Source organism: Melozone crissalis, unplaced genomic scaffold, assembly GCF_028551555.1.
Source record: "Melozone crissalis strain CALT ecotype California unplaced genomic scaffold, PUWL_Pcris_2 ptg000019l_1, whole genome shotgun sequence".
NCBI classification, from domain to species: Eukaryota; Metazoa; Chordata; class Aves; order Passeriformes; family Passerellidae; genus Melozone; species Melozone crissalis.
Window position 1 is genome coordinate 16,167,860 of NW_026535797.1, and position 17,761 is coordinate 16,185,620.

At 51.3% G+C, this 17,761-nt stretch overlaps 2 protein-coding genes across 2 annotated transcripts; both read left to right on the plus strand.

The window, feature by feature from the left end:
- The first annotated feature begins 471 nt into the window (after positions 1–471).
- On the plus strand, positions 472–7,662 carry LOC128937611 (cytochrome P450 26C1). Its single transcript, XM_054277385.1, has 6 exons — positions 472–663; positions 738–962; positions 1,085–1,360; positions 2,968–3,123; positions 6,529–7,029; positions 7,300–7,662. The coding sequence occupies exons 1-6, from the start codon at positions 472–474 to the stop codon at positions 7,660–7,662; spliced, it is 1,713 nt and encodes a 570-aa protein (XP_054133360.1).
- Positions 7,663–11,340: 3,678 nt separating this feature from the next.
- On the plus strand, positions 11,341–13,962 carry LOC128937613 (cytochrome P450 26A1). Its single transcript, XM_054277386.1, has 7 exons — positions 11,341–11,529; positions 11,727–11,951; positions 12,041–12,328; positions 12,437–12,586; positions 12,912–13,046; positions 13,264–13,416; positions 13,612–13,962. Exons 1-7 carry the CDS (start codon positions 11,341–11,343, stop codon positions 13,951–13,953), a joined length of 1,482 nt encoding a protein of 493 aa, XP_054133361.1. The 3' UTR covers positions 13,954–13,962.
- Positions 13,963–17,761: the final 3,799 nt, after the last annotated feature.

Below are 17,761 nucleotides of genomic sequence, written 5' to 3' on the forward strand. Positions count from 1 at the left end.
CGCTCCCTGGTCGGGGGAGCCCGGGACGGGACTCGCTACCTGGGCAGGCCGGCCCGAGGGGGCGCCGGGAGCTGCCGGCGGGGCGGAGGGGGTGCCCCGCACCAGCAGCGGCCGTCCCGCCTCCGGCTCGGGGCGCCCCGAGGGGCCGGGCGGGGGCGGGAGGGGCGCCGGCCCCCAGCCCCGGGGGCTGCCCCGAGCCCCCGGCCGCTGTCCCCGGCCCTCCCGCGCCAATCACCGCACTTGGCCGCGCTGCTTAAATATGCAGCGGATACGTCATCTCCGAAGGTGGATCGGGCGTAAGTGGCCAATATCTATATAAATGTGGCCGAGGGGCGAACCGGCAGCAGGAGGCGAGCGGGGCCGGGCGGGCAGCAGCCGGCAGGGCCCGTCGCGCAGCGCCCGTAGCCGAGTCGCGGGGCGCCGGCCCCCCGTGCCTGACAGCCGCACCCGGCCCGTCCCCGTCAGAGCAGGATGCCGGCCGGGCCCTCCTGGCCCGAGGCGGCGGCGCTGGTGCTGCTGGCCCTGGCTGTGCTGATCACCCTGTGCCGGCACCTGTGGGCGCTGCGCTGGAGCCTCAGCCGGGACCGCGCCAGCGCCCTGCCCTTGCCCAAGGGCTCCATGGGCTGGCCCTTCTTCGGGGAGACTCTGCACTGGCTGCTCCAGGTGAGGCGCCGGGGGACGGGGCGGGGTGGAAGGGGCTGGCGGGAGCCACGGGCTGACCCGCAGCTCGTCCCCAGGGCTCCCGCTTCCACAGCTCTCGGCGGGAGCGGTACGGAAATGTCTTCAAGACCCACCTCCTGGGCCGGCCTGTGGTGCGGGTGACAGGCGCTGAGAACATCCGCAAGATCCTGCTGGGTGAGCACACGTTGGTCAGCGCACAGTGGCCTCAAAGCACCCATATCATCCTGGGCTCCCACACTCTGCTCAGCTCCACTGGTGACCTGCACCGCCAGCGCCGCAAGGTGAGCCTCACAGCCACCCTGACAGGGCACACCCAGCCCAGGCAGCGCCCAGGCCTGGCCTCGGTGGCATGTGTGCCCCCCCTGCTTTAACTACCTGCCTCTCTTCCCCCTTCTCCTCCTAGATCCTGGCCAGAGTGTTCAGCCGTGCCGCCCTGGAGAGCTACCTGCCGCGGATCCAGAAGGTTGTGAGCTGGGAGCTGCGGGGCTGGTGCATGGAGCCAGGCTCTATCGCAGTTTATTCCTCCGCTAAAACCTTAACTTTCCGCATTGCAGCTCGGATTCTGCTGGGGCTCCGCCTGGAGGAAAAGCAGTTCAAGGATCTGGCCAAAACTTTTGAACAGCTGGTGGAGAACCTCTTCTCCCTGCCCCTGAACATACCCTTCAGTGGGCTGCGCAAGGTACTGCCGCCTGCACTGCTCCCTCTGCCCGGGGCAGCGCCTGGGCCCTGGCGGCACAGACCCCCTGTCCTTAGGTCCACCAAGGGACATTTCTGATGGGCCAGGACATCTGCAACACCCCATTCTAGGTCTGAGGGCTTGGTGTCTTACCTACCTCAGCCATATCCCCTTCTCTCTGCACTTCTCACCTGCTTTTGGCCGGCTTCCAACACCTCTGGGCACTGGCTCCAGCTCATTAGTCAGCATAGGGCTCCTCTTCTCCCTCATCCCACATGTTGCCTCTGGTGAGTCCATGATGTCTGACCCTATTCCATCTGAACACGTCAGCCCATGGCAGAAGTGTCTGTGGGCATAAGCACAAAGACAGGTGGGCACAGCACACCTCAGCTTAGCACCTCCTCTGAAAGTCAGGCAGGCTGAGAACTTAAGACCTGCTTATGGTCCTCGGTCCCTTGTAGTCCAGCAGCCCAGAGGCAGCCCAGGCAGAGGGACAGTCTCCTCCGCCTCTTTCAACCTGCAGTTTCTTCCCTGCTGCTCTGTCCCTCTTTGCCTGCCTCTCCACACTCCTGCTCTAGGTATAGGTCCTGTGTACCATTCTTCCTCTCACATTCCTCCCTCCTCTAGCTTTGGGTTTTTCATCCTTACCACAGCTGAAGTCTCCTGTCTGCTTTAGACAGGTCTTCCCTCATCTCTCATTTCCACTGTGAGCTCTGCCCTTTTGGATCACCTTACCCAAACAGTCTCAGTTCTCCCCCAGCCTCCCTGCTACTCTTCATCAAAGCTCTTGTCTTCCCTGTCCAGTTTCCCTCTGCAGGTTGTCACCAGTATGAGCTTTCATCCCCCTGCCCTCTCTCAGGTCAGCCAAAGCCTGTCTGGCCCCAGACCAACATCTTCAACTTGCCTTTAGGTCCCCTTGTTGTTCACCTCGCTCCCTGCCCAGTTTACTTTGTCCAATCCTTCCCACCTCAAATCTAAGCCTTTGTTTCTTCTTCCCAATATCTGGCCATGGCCATTTTAAACTTCAAATTTCTGGTCCTTGTGGCTTTTGCAGGAGACATTTTTATAGAGTTGTACAGTGTGACTCCATCATCCCACTTTGCAAAGGCTTTGCTGATCACTTGACTTGCTGAGATCTTACAGGAATTTTTTGCTGCACTGGAGTGCAACACACCTGAAGATGAGCTGACTGTGATTAATGTGCCTTTATCCACTGTTCCCATGTAAAACCATTTGTGCCTTGCTGTCTGGGCTCAGTTTTCTTGTTACCTTTTCTTTTCCCTTGGAATAAGCTTCCTTTGGACCTAACACATAGATTTGCCCAGTGCAGATGCCTCTGAACTTTGTAGCATGGGTTTACTGTTGTCTTTTCCTCCCAGAGAGTTTCTTGGGACTTGTTGCATTCGATTCACAACAGCAAGGCAACAGCAGGTGCAGCATTTCCCCCCAGACTGCTGCCTCTTGCAAGGCTCTGGGGCTGGGCAGCAGATTAAACAGTTCTTGCTGTTACAGGTCCTTGGATTAAGGATTGCTACACTTGGGTTCCCCTGGTCTCTCTAGAGAGGGGGACAGTTCCTAAGGTTCTCCTGAACTGTGTGTGCCTCTCACAGGGAATCAAAGCACGGGACATGCTACATAAGTTTATGGAGAAGGCTATACAGGAAAAACTGCAGAGAAACAACCCAGAAGACCACAGCGATGCTCTGGATTTCATAATGAACAGTGCCAAGGAGCATGGCAAAGAATTCACCATGCAGGAGCTAAAGGTAAGGAGAGCCTCTGCCTTGCAGTGCCACTCCTGACTCTTGGCTGTTTGAGAGATGTGGGCTGAGGGCCAGGAGGAGGCTTGTGGGGAGCTGGGGACCACCCCCAGCTGCTGAGGACACCAGCTCCTGCACTCAGCACACTCTTATGCCCTTGTAGTCTTATGTCTCTGCCATAGAAGGGACCTTTTAAAAGGGAATGAATGCCCTTCTACCTTTCCTCTTCAGGGCCACCAGCCTTAGCCTGATGTAGGATGCTGGTAGGGTTATGTGGCTGTGTTAAGGCTCTGCACATCTGTGCACTCAGTAACCTCCAGGACACTCTCTTGGAAGTATTCAGAGCTACCTGTGTGCTTCTCAAACACAGCCCAGCACCCAGCCTAGGGCAGGGTGTAGATCACATCACTGGACTCCTCAGGGCTGTGAGCCCAGAAATTTCTGAGGTGATTAAGCAGAATAGGTCTGGGGATGCAGCGATGGATTCCAGGTCATTCCCTATCACCTCCTCATTCATCCAATCATGTAGCTTGTGGATTGCTGTGATGAATGTGATGTATGGCTGTGACATAGGGATGAGCCCAGTAGTCCTTACTGAGCCAAAACCACCAAGTGAATGTGATGAGTGTTTTGCCACAGATCTTGGGAAAAAAATTTGTCTTTAGTACTGCACCATTCATAGTTCCAGATCACATGGTATCAGTGAATGATAGATGGCATTGCATTTATATAAGAAGTTTTGAAGCAGTTTTGCATGGGTACAGGAGCTGGATAAGATTTTAAAGTATTTGAGTATAGTTTAAAGGTAGTTTTACTATTTGTTTAAGTATTTCAGGATAACTATCCAAAGACTAATGTAAAAATGCAATCGCTAAATCTAAAATATTTGAAAAACTTTGAGCAACTATTAGATATAATTAGAACCAGTATATATTACTAAATATATTGTATTACAATTATTTATTACATTATTTAATCTAACAATGTTTTATTATAATGTGATTTTAAAAAATAATTGACAGATTCAAAATGTGATTAAGATGAATTAATCTCTGTTAGTATTCACATTAATATTATGCAAGAATAATTTCACAATCTCTCATCATATCCCTGACTCTGGCCACAAATGGAATAAGATATTAAATGTAACATAGATTGAGTGACATGGCAGCAACCTTGGGCCAGCTGATTCAAATTATAACATATTCATTTGTTGTAATGTACCTTCATGGTTAGAAAATTTCTGTATTTAACAAAATTAATTTCAGACTGAACTGCCTATGCTTGCAATTATGGCAATATTCTCCACCCTAATAAAACAGTAGTAGAGGTCTCATTTAATGAAACAGTGTAATTGGATAAAAAGTCCAAAGCTGTCTCAGAGTTGTGGATATATCTGTCTTTGACAAACACTTCAGACACTGGCACAAACTAGTCACTAATCTGCTTTTTGTTCAAATGATCTGGAAAGACAGTTTTCCCAGAAATTTTTCTAAATACATGTGATTTGTACTGCTGCTATGAACTCACCAGGGCCCTTGAAATGTAAAGGTCATTAAAAAGATGTTGCTTTGCCAATAATACTGTTTTAAAATATTTTAAACCTTGGGAAGATTTTAAAAACCCATCCTGTATAATAATGGTGTCCCTGGCTGGGTGTAATGCTGCCCCTTCTGCCTCCCAGGACAGGCACAGTACTGATGAAGAAGGTTGGGAATATCCTGCCTGGCAGTCACTGGTTCTGCTGGCCTTGCAGAGGCAGGGAGGGAAAGCTGTGACAGCAGCTGTGACCCACGTTCTGCAGCAGCACTGTCAGACGTTGATGCAAAGAGCATAAGGGCTGTTATTTCAAACCTAAGAGCTTGCCCTAAATTCCTTGCATGCTATTGAAATGTCTTGGGGTTTAATTGCATGTGGTGGAATTGAGAGGTTTCTTTTCATCTGTGTCTGTTACTTGTGAATGTAAAAATTCCTGCTAATGCCTGCAGGAGGTGTGATAGGGGCTGACAGGGATCTGTTGTTCCAGGGGTTTTATTTCAGCTGAAAGATGCCCTTGAGAGCTGCACTTTGGCAAAGCATCTAGACCAGCCAATATATGGCACTAGGGATGGTAACAGAGTCATCTTTGTTACATTATCCTTAACTTTATCAGATTTGAATCCAAGTACCTTCAGCCTTCAAGTGTTCTTCTCTGTGTTTGTGGCTTCACCTCTTTAGAACCGATTGTGTCAGAACAATTTAAAGTCCAGACACAGTCATGTGGAAGGGAACTGCTCTGTGTCCCTGTGGGATTTTGCCCCTGGGCTGGAGCCATTAGTGCCCGGTAATACCAGTCAGGTCCCAGGCCTTCCAGGGGGACAGTTCCTGGTACTCCTCCCTTTGGCTTCTCCTTGGGTTTGTCTCTGGCCTCAGCACTCCCAGCCATGTGCTGTGGAGCCACTGGCACCTTCAGATCTTGCTGTAGGTTTGAGCATTATGTTTGCTGTCAGAGATGTGTCATGCCATGGGCAACCCTTAACTTTCGGGAAACCATTTGCAAAAGTTGGTCAGAGGGTGCTGCAAACAGCCCCCAGCAGCCTGGCATGTGCTGTTCCGTACAGACCCTGCAGACAGCCCCACAAAGGCTGGGGGGCTGCGAGGGGACCCCTGACCTTGGACAAGGCACACATTACAGATTTGGCTGTGCTGTGGTCCATGTATCTGAGCTGAGTAACTTCCTAACTTGTTATGGATACCTCTGCTGTGGAGCTTTTGGGAACTCTGCTGTGCTTCAGGCTGTACAGCTTGACAAGCAAGCAAGTCCTTCGCCTGGTGTGTGCTCCCTGCTGTCCCCGGCAGCACTGTCAGCACTTCCCAGGCTGACCTGCTCTAGCAGAGGCCTTATGCTTTTGACTCTTGCCTTGAGTCCCCTCCCAGGTAAGATCAGTCACAACTGGAGATGGATCAAATACAACCCATTCAGCTGCCAGCGCATCTAAAATTTGTGCATAAACCACTGCCCATATCCACTGCCTGGACAGAAAAGTAAAAGTTGGGTGCAGAGGGGAATTGGCAGATGATGATAAAAAGCATAATACTTGAAATGTACTTCACTCAATGTGCTATAGTACATGGTAAAGTGCTGCCTTGGTAAATTGGTAAATCTTGTGAGGAAAGCTCAGAAGAGCTGGATTGGAGGTAATGTGTACTCATTCCAGCTGTGGTTCTGCAGCAGTGCCTTGGCAAGTGGATGTCCAGTTCATACAGAAATGCTTTGGTCCCTGCCAACCCAGGATGGGTGTGGGTTTGGGGAGAGCAGAGTGGGGGTCAGGGCCCCCTGCACAGGGGCGAAACCTGCAAAAGGTGAGAACAGTCTGAGACACAATCTCTTTGAAATGTTATTCAAACTTGTAATTTTCATTCCTCTCCCAGGAATCAGCAATTGAGCTCATATTTGCTGCTTTTTTCACCACGGCTAGTGCTAGCACCTCTCTGATCCTCCTGCTATTGAAGCACCCCTCAGTGATTGAAAAAATAAGGCAGGAGCTGATGTCCCATGAGTTGTACCAGCAGAGTGAGTGCTGCCCTGCTGGACCCTGCCTGGACACCCTGACCATCCACAGCAGGGACAGAGAGAAACCACTTTCCCACCCCATGGCCAACGACATTCACAAGGAGCAGAGCCAGCCCCCAGCCCCAGTGGAGGAAGATTCCCTCCAGCCCAGTGCCGTGCTGGAGCCCACTGTCCCCCGGAGCAGCCCCGGCCCCCAGCTCCCGGCACCGCCGGGGCAAAGCTGTCCCTGCCCCGCAGACATCAGCCTGGAGAAGCTGAGCCGCCTGCGCTACCTGGACTGTGTGATTAAGGAGGTGCTGCGAGTGCTGCCCCCAGTCTCCGGAGGCTACAGGACGGCACTGCAGACTTTTGAGCTCGATGTAAGTGTCCCGCACTCCAGCAGGCTGCTAAAGAGCTGCTGCCTGCCTTGTGAGCAAGCACCCTGTGTCCCGCGCAGTGGTGGCGCTTGGCAGTGTAGCTCAAGGGGAAATGTCACCCAGCAGCATCTGTGAGTCCCAGTTGGGCTGGGGAGAAAAGGAACTGTAGAGTAGGTGGGCAGTGCAGTGGGGCTGTCTGCAGGCACCCTCTGCTCACCCTCCAGTAGCACAGGTATGTAACAGCCTCTCCTCTCTCTTCTCTGCCTTCCCCAGGGCTACCAGATCCCCAAAGGCTGGAGCGTCATGTACAGCATCCGTGACACCCATGAGACAGCAGCTGTGTACCAGAGCCCCCCCGGCAGCTTTGACCCCGAGCGCTTCGGTGCCGGCCGGCCGGAGGCTGCGGGCCGCTTCCACTACATCCCCTTCGGCGGAGGGGCCCGCAGCTGCATCGGGAAGGAGCTGGCCCAGGCCATCCTCAAGCTGCTGGCCATCGAGCTGGTCAGCACGGCCCGCTGGGAGCTGGCCACCCCTGGCTACCCCCGCATGCAGACCGTGCCCATCGTGCACCCTGTCGATGATGGGCTGCAGCTCTACTTCCACCCCTTGCAGCCCAGCCAAGGCCACGAGGCCTGAGCCGGGGAGGGGTGCACTGCTCCCCTCAGCCCTGGGGCCGATGCCCCTCCACAGCTGCCAGGAGCAGGTCTCTGCTGCCCCAGGCTGGGAATGCTGCTGGGTTACTGCTGAACAAAACCTTAAAGGTCTTTCTATTTTCCTCTCCTGGTGTACAGGCTGGTAGGGTGTGTAGGGTGCTGCAGGAGGGTATCCTGCAGAGCACTCCTGAGCACTGGGGCAAAACCTGCTGAAGATGCTGGCAGGGTGCATATGCCATGGGGGCTCAGTCAGCCCCTGCCCCATACAGGCCTCCAGCTACCAGGGATGGGGAGCAAAACTCCCAGACCCGCAGCTAAGACTCCCAGGGTTATCTCCTGTAGGTGTGTTATAGGAGAGGCAGGAGAATCATCCTGCACACTGTAGCTTTTTAGATGAAAAAAGAGGGAGGTGGGGGGCTCTGCAGGAAAACATAAGCCAGAGTTGCCCAATCCCCAGCATCAACTGTAGCTAGAATAATAGGGTGTAAAGTGGTTTTTATTGTAAATATTTAATCTCATTCATGCACTTCCCATTAGAGCTGGCACAAGGACGATATGTCTCATTCACCCACTAGTAGCAGCTGTGTATGTTGTACTTTTGCACATCATAGCTGCTGCTTGGGGTCTGCCATGAAACCATCTCCGAGGTCCCGCCAGGATATCCTCCCCAGCCACAACCTGCCCATGGGATTGGACTGAGACAGGGGGAGGGGGCTTTGGGGAACAAATGTTTAGAAAACAGACATTTCTGAATCTGACTGATTTGTGGTACGAAGTCCCTTGTTCCTGATGATGCTGTTCACATTGCAGAGGGGACATTTGCAAGGTGCCACAGGCCCTGTGGTAGCTGGCTGGCTGGCCAGACTGACTGTCACCTCTGTCAGCCCAGCTCTGCCAGGAAAAGTGTCAGGACAGCAGTTCCATGCATCTATCCAGGGGGTGGTACCCAAGGCTAAACGTGGGTGCTGAGGGCACCCTTAAGGATGGCTTTTGAGTACCCCTACAGGTTATTTCTCTCCCATGTAAAATAAAATGAACTGAGTCCTGTTGTTTGTGTACTGAGAACAGAGCTGGGCACAGGTCCTTGATCCACAACAACATGTGTATGAATTTCTTTCAGCTTCATTTCTACTCCCCACTGTCATGCATTCTGTGTGAATGCAGTGGGAAAATAAATCTCCTTAAATCTCCTTGTCCCTCCAGAGCACCCCATGCCTGGTGGTGTCCGTGTGCTCTGTGTGAAGAACCAGCTTCACCTGTGAGGGCCAAAACATGGCACGAAGACAGTGTCCCTTTGGAAAGGCTGTGGGGAGCTCTCCAGGCTCCTGAAACTCTATCATCATTCTGCTTGGGTGCTAGAGATGGACTTGCCCTGGCCAATCCCCCTTGCCTGGCCGTGCTGGGGCACTGCAGCGACCACCACGCTACTTCGGACAGAAACCTGGCTCCCAAACGTGACAGGTCAAATCTGGAAGAGGTTGAACTGCAGGGCTGAGTTAAGTGCTATTGGCAAGTCGACCCTGTAGTGAACCAGAGCCTCTGGCCCTCCTGACCTTGTCCTGAAAGGTGAATCTTTTTACCTATCAGAGGTGAAATCAGTAGATGGTGGCTGCGAGTGGCAATGACTAACGTTAATTAGCAGGAGCTACTGGCTGGCTGAGACCGCAGGCGATTCAGGGTCTCACCGCGGGCAGGGCTGGGCCTGCAGCGTCCGGCACCCCGGGCAGGAAGGTCAGGGCTCCTCCAGCAGCGCACTTAAAAATTACCCTGAGCGCCAGCAAGCCCGCTGAAAAATGTAACATGAATCTAGTTAAAAAAAAAAAAAAAAGAAACAAAAAGAAACTGATAAACTGATTTTGTTTGCAGATAAACACGAGCATTTAACAAATGAAGTGTAATAATTGTTACTTGTAATCAAAGTTTGTTCGTATTAGGCTGTTAATTTCTTGACCCCCTTCCAAGATGTTTTTAATTATCCCTTTCACTCTTTACCATTTGATTCTTTTCAAGCCGATGGCTGGGGAATACACAGCTGGGAAGATAATAAAGCCTTCCTGTGGCAATTATCGGTGCTCAGGCCACCGTATCTCGTTATTTTGATAGACAGTGAACTTGGCGCGGTTGCCGGCCGGGTTCACGCAGATGTCACGGTCCGTGTTGTAGGTCACAAGCAGGTCAGCGCCCGGCAAGGGGAGAGCGCCGGGTCAGGGCGCGGCCGCCGCTCCCGACCAGCGCCGGCCGGGCCCGCGGCGAACGCCGAGGGGCTGCCGGGCAGTCAGCACCCTCCGGGGGGCTCCGTCCTGGGCAAGGGGCTGCGGAGGCGGGCAGCCCCGCTCCAACAAGGCATCGTAAGAGGAGGGCGGGTCTCGTGTGATGGGTTGATTGTTAGAAAAATAATAATTAAAAGCGACATCTCCCTCTCCCCTACACAGACACACACACAAAACTTCCAGCGTTTATTGAGCTTGTCTAGAACAAGAAAGCAAAAGTAACAGGGAGGAAAAAGATAAAAACGGCAAAGAAAAAAAAAAGTGTATTGGCCGCAGCCGTGGTCGGCGGAGAGCTCCGCGCCCCGCAGCCGCGGTCCGCGCCGGGCGCCCCTTCCCCAGCGGCTCCTGCGCCGGCAGCAGCAGCAGCAGCAGCCACAGCCAGCGCTGCCCTCCCGCCGCCCCGCTCCTCCCGCCCGGAGCCGCCGCTCCCGTCCGGAGAGCAGCGCCGGTGCCCGCCCCTCCGCGCCGCGCTGCAGGCGGGGTGCCCGGCCGCGCCGAGCGCCTCTTCCCGGCCGCGGCAGCCCCGACGGGATGCCGGAGAGCCTCAGGCGAGGGTGGGCACTGGATCCCGGGGAGAGCAGCTGGGAACGGCGAGTTTGGTGTTTCCTTTCCGCGCTCACCTCCTTTTCCTTCGGTGACCCGCGCTTGAACCTGCATCGGGAGGCTGAGACGGACTGCTGCCGGCGGCTCCTTCCTCCACGGCCGGCAGAAACACAAGCCATGCCTTTCGAGGTGAACCAGGGGGCAGCGGAGGCTCCTCCGCCGATGCCCCGGCGGCTCTGCTCAGGGGGTCTCCGGGCTGCCCCAGCACGGGGCAGCGTTCCCCCACGGTCCCGGCCCGGTGTCTCCTGGGTCCGGCCGCTACATCGCCGTTCCCAGACGACAGCGGTGGCGGGCGGACGAAGGAGCTCCGCAGAGCGCATCGGCGCCGGGCGGCAGCGCCGCGGGGTAGGTGACCGGACAGCCGGGCCGCCGGGTGCCGGCGCGGGAATTTCTGGGTGCAGCCGCTGGTCTCGAACGAGCATCGGCGATAAATCCGAGACGAGGAGGCGGTGGTGGCCGACCACCGGCTGTCAGCTGTCGGCGGCGTCCCGCAGCCCACTCACCGAGCGCGGTGCAGGGTCAGCGAGCCCAGCCCCCGACAGCACCTTTCCTTCCCCGGCAGCGGTCTGCGGCGGGTAGGATGCGCTACGCAAAGCAAATAGTTAAAGATTTCGAGGGGAGGAGCCAGGCCGCAATCCACAATTAAAGATGAACTTTGGGTGAACTAATTTATCGGACCAAGGTAGGGGTGGGCAGCAACCTGGGAAGGGTATAAAAGGCGGCCCGCGGCGAGCCCAGCCCGCGCACTCGGAGCTCCCGGGGGGCTGGGCGGGAGTCGCTCCCCAGTCATGGGCTTCTCCGCCCTGGTCGCCAGCGCCCTGTGCACCTTTCTGCTGCCCCTGCTACTCTTTCTGGCTGCCGTCAAGCTCTGGGACCTGTACTGCGTGAGCAGCCGCGACCCCAGCTGCCCGCTCCCGCTGCCCCCGGGCACCATGGGGCTCCCCTTCTTCGGGGAGACGCTGCAGCTGGTGCTGCAGGTAAGGCCGGGCGATGGCGCGGGGAGCGGAGAGGCGCCCCTCTGGAGCCAGAGCTCCTCGGGCTGCAGGGGAGGGAGATGAGCGGCAACTTTGACAGGCTCCCGTGCCCAGGTGGGAAAGAGCTGCTCTCCCTGCCTCTTCCTCTTATGCTTTCTAAAATTTATTTTATCGTTTCCCCCCTCTCATCTCCTGTCTAGAGGCGGAAATTCCTGCAGATGAAACGCAGGAAATACGGCTTCATCTATAAGACTCACCTCTTTGGGCGGCCCACGGTGCGGGTGATGGGCGCCGAGAACGTGCGGCACATCCTGCTGGGCGAGCACCGGCTCGTCTCCGTGCAGTGGCCCGCCTCGGTGCGGACCATCCTGGGCTCGGGCTGCCTCTCCAACCTCCACAACGGGCAGCACAAGCACCGCAAAAAGGTACGGGCCGACGGCGGGCGGGGAGCGGGCGCGGCGCCTCGGGGCGGCGGCTGAGCCTCTGTCCCGTTGCTCCTCGTCCCCCCGGGCAGGTGATCATGCGGGCCTTCTCCCGGGACGCCCTGCAGCACTACGTGCCCGTCATCCAGGAGGAGGTGAGCGCCTGCCTGGCGCGGTGGCTGGGCGCCGCCGGGCCCTGCCTGCTCGTGTACCCCGAGGTGAAGCGCCTCATGTTCCGCATTGCCATGAGAATCCTGCTGGGCTTCCAGCCCCGCCAGGCCAGCCCCGACGGCGAGCAGCAGCTGGTCGAGGCCTTCGAGGAGATGATCCGCAACCTCTTCTCCCTCCCCATCGACGTGCCCTTCAGTGGGCTCTACCGGGTAAGGCTCGCGGCGGGCCAGCAGGAAAGGCGGCCAGGGCATGGGAATCGGGGGCAGGGATGGCAGTACTGCCTGAGGCCCAACCTGCTCTCCCTCCTGCTCGGTCAGGGCTTGCGGGCACGCAACATCATCCATGCCAAGATCGAGGAGAACATCCGTGCCAAGATGGCCCGCAAGGAGCCTGAGGGGGGCTACAAGGACGCGCTGCAGCTGCTGATGGAACACACGCAGGGTAACGGCGAGCAGCTCAACATGCAGGTAAGGTTCCCCCGGATTAATCTCTTTCCCTCAGGCCCTCTAAGAACATAACAATTACTTTGTGGGAACAAAAGGGAAGAGCAGGAGATGCTCTTTCTCCCCATGAAATAAACCAGCTAATGTTGAGCACTAGGATGCAGAGGCTGCAGTCAGGCTGTTGGATGGGGAGACATGTCTGCAGGGAGCATAAGCACAACCAACCACCTCCATCCAGACCCCTGGGTGTCTGTTCCAGTTTGGGAATGATGTACAGCATTGCAGTGGTTGAGTGGACCTGGTACTGTGTTCAAGGCCTGGTTTAAGCCTCTTCTATCCTTTGTGTAAGGAGCTGAAGGAGTCTGCCACAGAGCTGCTATTCGGGGGCCATGAAACCACTGCTAGTGCTGCCACGTCACTGATCGCCTTCCTCGGGCTGCACCATGAAGTCCTGCAGAAAGTGAGGAAAGAGCTGCAGGTCAAGGTTTGTGTCTTCCCCAGAGGCATTTCACAGGAGGGGGCAGTGGGAGGAAGGTACCTCCAGGACAGGTATCCCAGACAGGGCTCCCTTTGATCCAGGTGGTGCTCTGTTTTAGGGGTGGCAGGAAAATACTGCTTGTAGCTGGGGGGCAACTGCTTTGCAGTGCCAGGAGCCCTGGCTGTGTGGTTCATGAATGTCACGGCAGCATTTTCCTTTCTAGGGGTTACTGTGCAGTTCCAACCAAGAGAAGCAGCTGGACATGGAGGTCTTGGAGCAGCTGAAGTACACAGGCTGTGTCATCAAAGAGACCCTCAGGCTGAGCCCGCCTGTTCCCGGGGGATTTCGGATTGCACTCAAGACCCTTGAGCTAAATGTAAGCAAGGTTTGGGCAGGACTCCTCAGAGCAGCTGCAAAGTATTTTGTGTTCATGTAGCCTGTCTGCCTTAGAGTGACCTGCAGGAAGCCAGGAGGGGAGGTGGGGTGCACTGATGTGTCCTGTTCTGTCACTTCACGTTATTTAACACAGCAAGGTGCTCCACATCTCCTTTCTGTTCTTTTTTTTTTATAGGGTTACCAAATCCCCAAAGGTTGGAATGTTATTTACAGTATCTGTGATACACATGATGTGGCAGACCTCTTTACCAACAAGGAAGAGTTTAACCCAGATCGCTTCATGTCTCCATCTCCAGAGGATTCCTCTAGGTTCAGTTTCATTCCTTTCGGTGGGGGCTTGAGGAGCTGCGTGGGCAAAGAGTTTGCAAAAGTCCTTCTAAAAATATTTACAGTGGAGTTGGCTCGGAGCTGTGACTGGCAGCTGCTGAATGGACCTCCTACAATGAAAACAGGCCCCATAGTGTACCCTGTGGACAATCTGCCTACCAAATTCATTGGTTTCAGTGGCCAAATCTGAGAGCTCAACCCTCCAAATGGATTCCTATATAGCATTTAATATGTACATAGTAACTTTTTATAGTAACAAAGGCCTTTAAATATTTAAAACTTGTAAATGTACAATAGTTATTTATGTCTTCTAAGTATTTCAAGAGGCTATGATATTTTTCCCCCAAGCACTACAATTATGGGTCTCTGATTCATAATTAGATAATGTTATTTCTATAGAAATAAATTTTCCCCTATTTAAAACTATCATTGAGAGCTGGCCAGCTAAGCATTTGAAGACATTTCAGGATGGTGTATGTATAAGAAATATCTGAAAAGCATTCAAAACAATGGTAACTAGCTACTCATCCAAATTACCTGAAATGGTTATTGTTTGAGAATGTTTTCAGTATTATTTGTGTCTAGATTGTATGTTTAATGTGTGAATTTTAAGTTTGACAATAAAGTTTATTTTTGATGATCCTCTGTATGAAGATCTGTGTGTATGCTAGAGAGTAACTTAATGGATGTGGCTCTAGGGTTTGGATGTAAAGCCAGATCTGCTTCTGTGAAAGAGGTATTTGCTATTTTTGTGTTCCTAACTCCTCCCTCCTTCACATGTAGTTGTTTATTGTGAGTAGTTAATTGTTATAAATTTTAGCTGTAAATGCAAGAACAGTACAAAACCGCATGCTCACTGAAAACTGCATGGAGTGATGGCAAGTGCTACAGGTCTCGTTATTAAGCACACCATGTTGAGCCACAGTAAATCAGAAAGGAAAGCAGAATAATGTCACATAAGTTTTTCTCTGGAGCTAGTTGAGGAAAAAAAATCCACAGATGTCCTCTCCTCCCATATTAGTGCTGACCTGTGTAAACACACCACTGAATCTTGTTCTGTGTTGAGCTTGCTGGCTATGAATCTGTACTTACGAAGGTTCCCTTATCAGCTGGTAGAGCAAATAAAATCTGCTGATTTCTCCTTGAAATGCAACAGCTCTGACTAGGTGAGAGATAGAGCATGCATTTGGTTTAAGAACTTCTTTCCTGGAATTCAGCAAAGTGAAAACTAAAAGGCAGGCACTAATGTGAATTGATTAACAGAGAATCAACTGTTGAGATGCAATTCCCCGGGGGTGTGTAAGCAGGGCAGATAAAATGCCCTAGGCATGACCCCTATTTTGGCTTAACCATAAGGGGTTTTGTGGCCACCCCAGCTTACTACACCTATTAGTCTTCCCTCAAAAGTCAAACAACATAGGGTGGCTCTATAAACATCTACAAAGTAAACCAATGTAATTCAGTGTCATGAGCACTTGTAGCACCACATAGAATAGTTAAATTTTTTGTTTACTTTTGGAAAACAGTCACTTTTTTATTATGTTCTCCCAAGATCAAAATTAAGGACAAAGCTAAGTTGCCCAAAATAGCATCTATGAGGTTTGGAATTTTTTAAAGGGGCATTTCTGCAATGCATTTGATATGTTTCCAGCTAGCATTTTAAACACGGGGGCGTCTAACACATGGCTTTAGACACAACCTACGTGTAACTATCAATAATTTTTTGTACTCAATTTTTTGTAGCCCCAGAAAGCATTCTTTTTAAATTGCACCTGAGTCATCCTGACAGTGTTTAAAATCTTAAATATTTTCTCCTGTGCAAACTTCTTGTACCATTATGTTTCTCAGGGACTTGATGAATAACCTTAGTTTAAACCCCTTTATTGCCAATATAGTAATGGAAAATTGCAAACCTTGATCCTGATTTGGAGGTGATCTGGAGTCTGAAAAACAGCAGGACCCTTGTCCTGGTATTCTTTACTAACATTTTCTTCTGTAACATCAAAATGTTCTCCAAATCCAAATAGATGCTGATATTCTCTAAATGTTTTGCTTGGTTTTAATTAAAATCTTTTATATATGGGAACTTTTTGCATGGTCTTCATATTATTTTAGTTTATATTTTATTTTTATAAAGAACGGGGACCCAAGTGCTGTCTGGAGAATACAAACACTTTCACAGTGTAAGTCTAAGATCATACATGCAAGTCTTTAATTTTTGGTTTTGAGTCAAGTTTGCATGGCTTTTATTTTTGAGGAAGAAAAAAAAAATCTTATACTTAATTTGATTTTGTCTGGACATCTGGGGGCACATCCTCAGCTGCTGTAAATCATGACAACATAACCTATGTTAGGTACTGCCCCTGTAATAATTTATCTCTGTAGCTAAGCGCTCTGTCACTGCTGTGCAATTTAGGCATCCTGGAGCCAGCTTTAACCCAGCTATCCTGAGGAATGGTAGCAGGGCAGCTACAGTAAAACGGAGCTCAGTGTGGGTTAATTGCTGAAATATTTGCCCAACTTCTTGAGCAGGTTTTACGGCCGCTGCTAATCTCCTGTGTGCAGCTGTATTTTGACAGCTTGGACGCTGGCTGCAGACCGGTTTCAGGTGAGCTCTGCTGTGAGCGCTGCTCAGCAGGGCTGGCGTGGGCGATGCTGAGGCTGTGGTTGCTGTTTGGGCTCTGCAGCCCGAGCCCCCACCCCTCTTGTTATGCCGGGTCCAGGAGCTGATGTTGTTGAAAAATTACCTACCAAAAAACGAATTGCTTTTGGCCAGACCAGGTCCTCATTCCAGCTGCCCACACGAGCATAGTTTGTGCTGGGGAGCTGCACCGAGGCAGGAGGAAGGGGATTTCATATTCCTCCTCTTGGTTAGCCTGTTATTTAAAAGAAAAATATTTGACCAGGTCTCTCTTCAAAAAAATCACACACAATTTAGAAGGTGCTGTGCTTTGGTCCTGGAGTAAAAAGCCATGATTTATATGTAGCATGTTGGTTCTTCCCCGAGGGTAAGGTGAGTTAATAGAACCCACACTTCTCCCAAAATCATGTGAGTAACAGCTCCTGCCAGCCAGCAGCATCTCTAAAGCTTAGAATTTCTAAACTATCTGTTAAGTTCTGAATGCGTTGTTCTTAACAACACACAGTTGTATCTACTCTTTAATCAAAAGGACATTTATGAATTACACTGATGGAAGTTGGCATTGAGGAATGCTACTTGATGAATCAATACTTGATTGAAAGGTAAGAGTATTTCCAGATAAGGTCAAAACATGTAAAAGTGGATTTTGCTGGTGGTTATATGACTAAGGAAAAAAAATGCTGAAGATTTATTGGAAATTATTAAAAATAACTTGATGAGGTTTATTTATTTTGTCCTTGTGAAACAAAGACATGTTACTTGTATGTTGCTTACAGCACTTGAGCTGGGAAATATTTTCCTTTGTTATGGTTCATAGAAGCACCTATTTAAGGGATAATATAGTTTGAAGTCTTGTATGTTTAAGGTTTGAATTTTATTTTATTTTATTTTATTTTATTTTATTTTATTTTATTTTATTTTATTTCCTTACAGGAGTCTTTTCCTGGACCTTGCAAGATGAGAGGCTGACAAAAAGGTTTTCCTTCTTTCTACTCATTTCAATCCATTGTTTGTTTTCTTATTTTATTCTGTTCAGTGATTTAGAATTAACCTTTGGAGAGGTACCAAGAATACTTAATAATATGTAAAATACTTAATCTTTGACTTTCAAGTTGCATTTTCCTACGTGCTACAAGAAGTTTTAAAAAATGTTTTTACAAATCTGCATGTAGCCATCTTTGAGAACAGAACACTGCTGTTTTTTGTTAATTCTATGCATCTGCAGAGGTTTTCAGGGTGGATGCTGATAAAATGATATGTCTGTCTTTTAGAAATTAATGTGCATAAAATTAGAACCCTTGTTCTATTTTTTTTATCATTGGAATTGATTTCATGAGGTATAAATTCTGAAAATTTG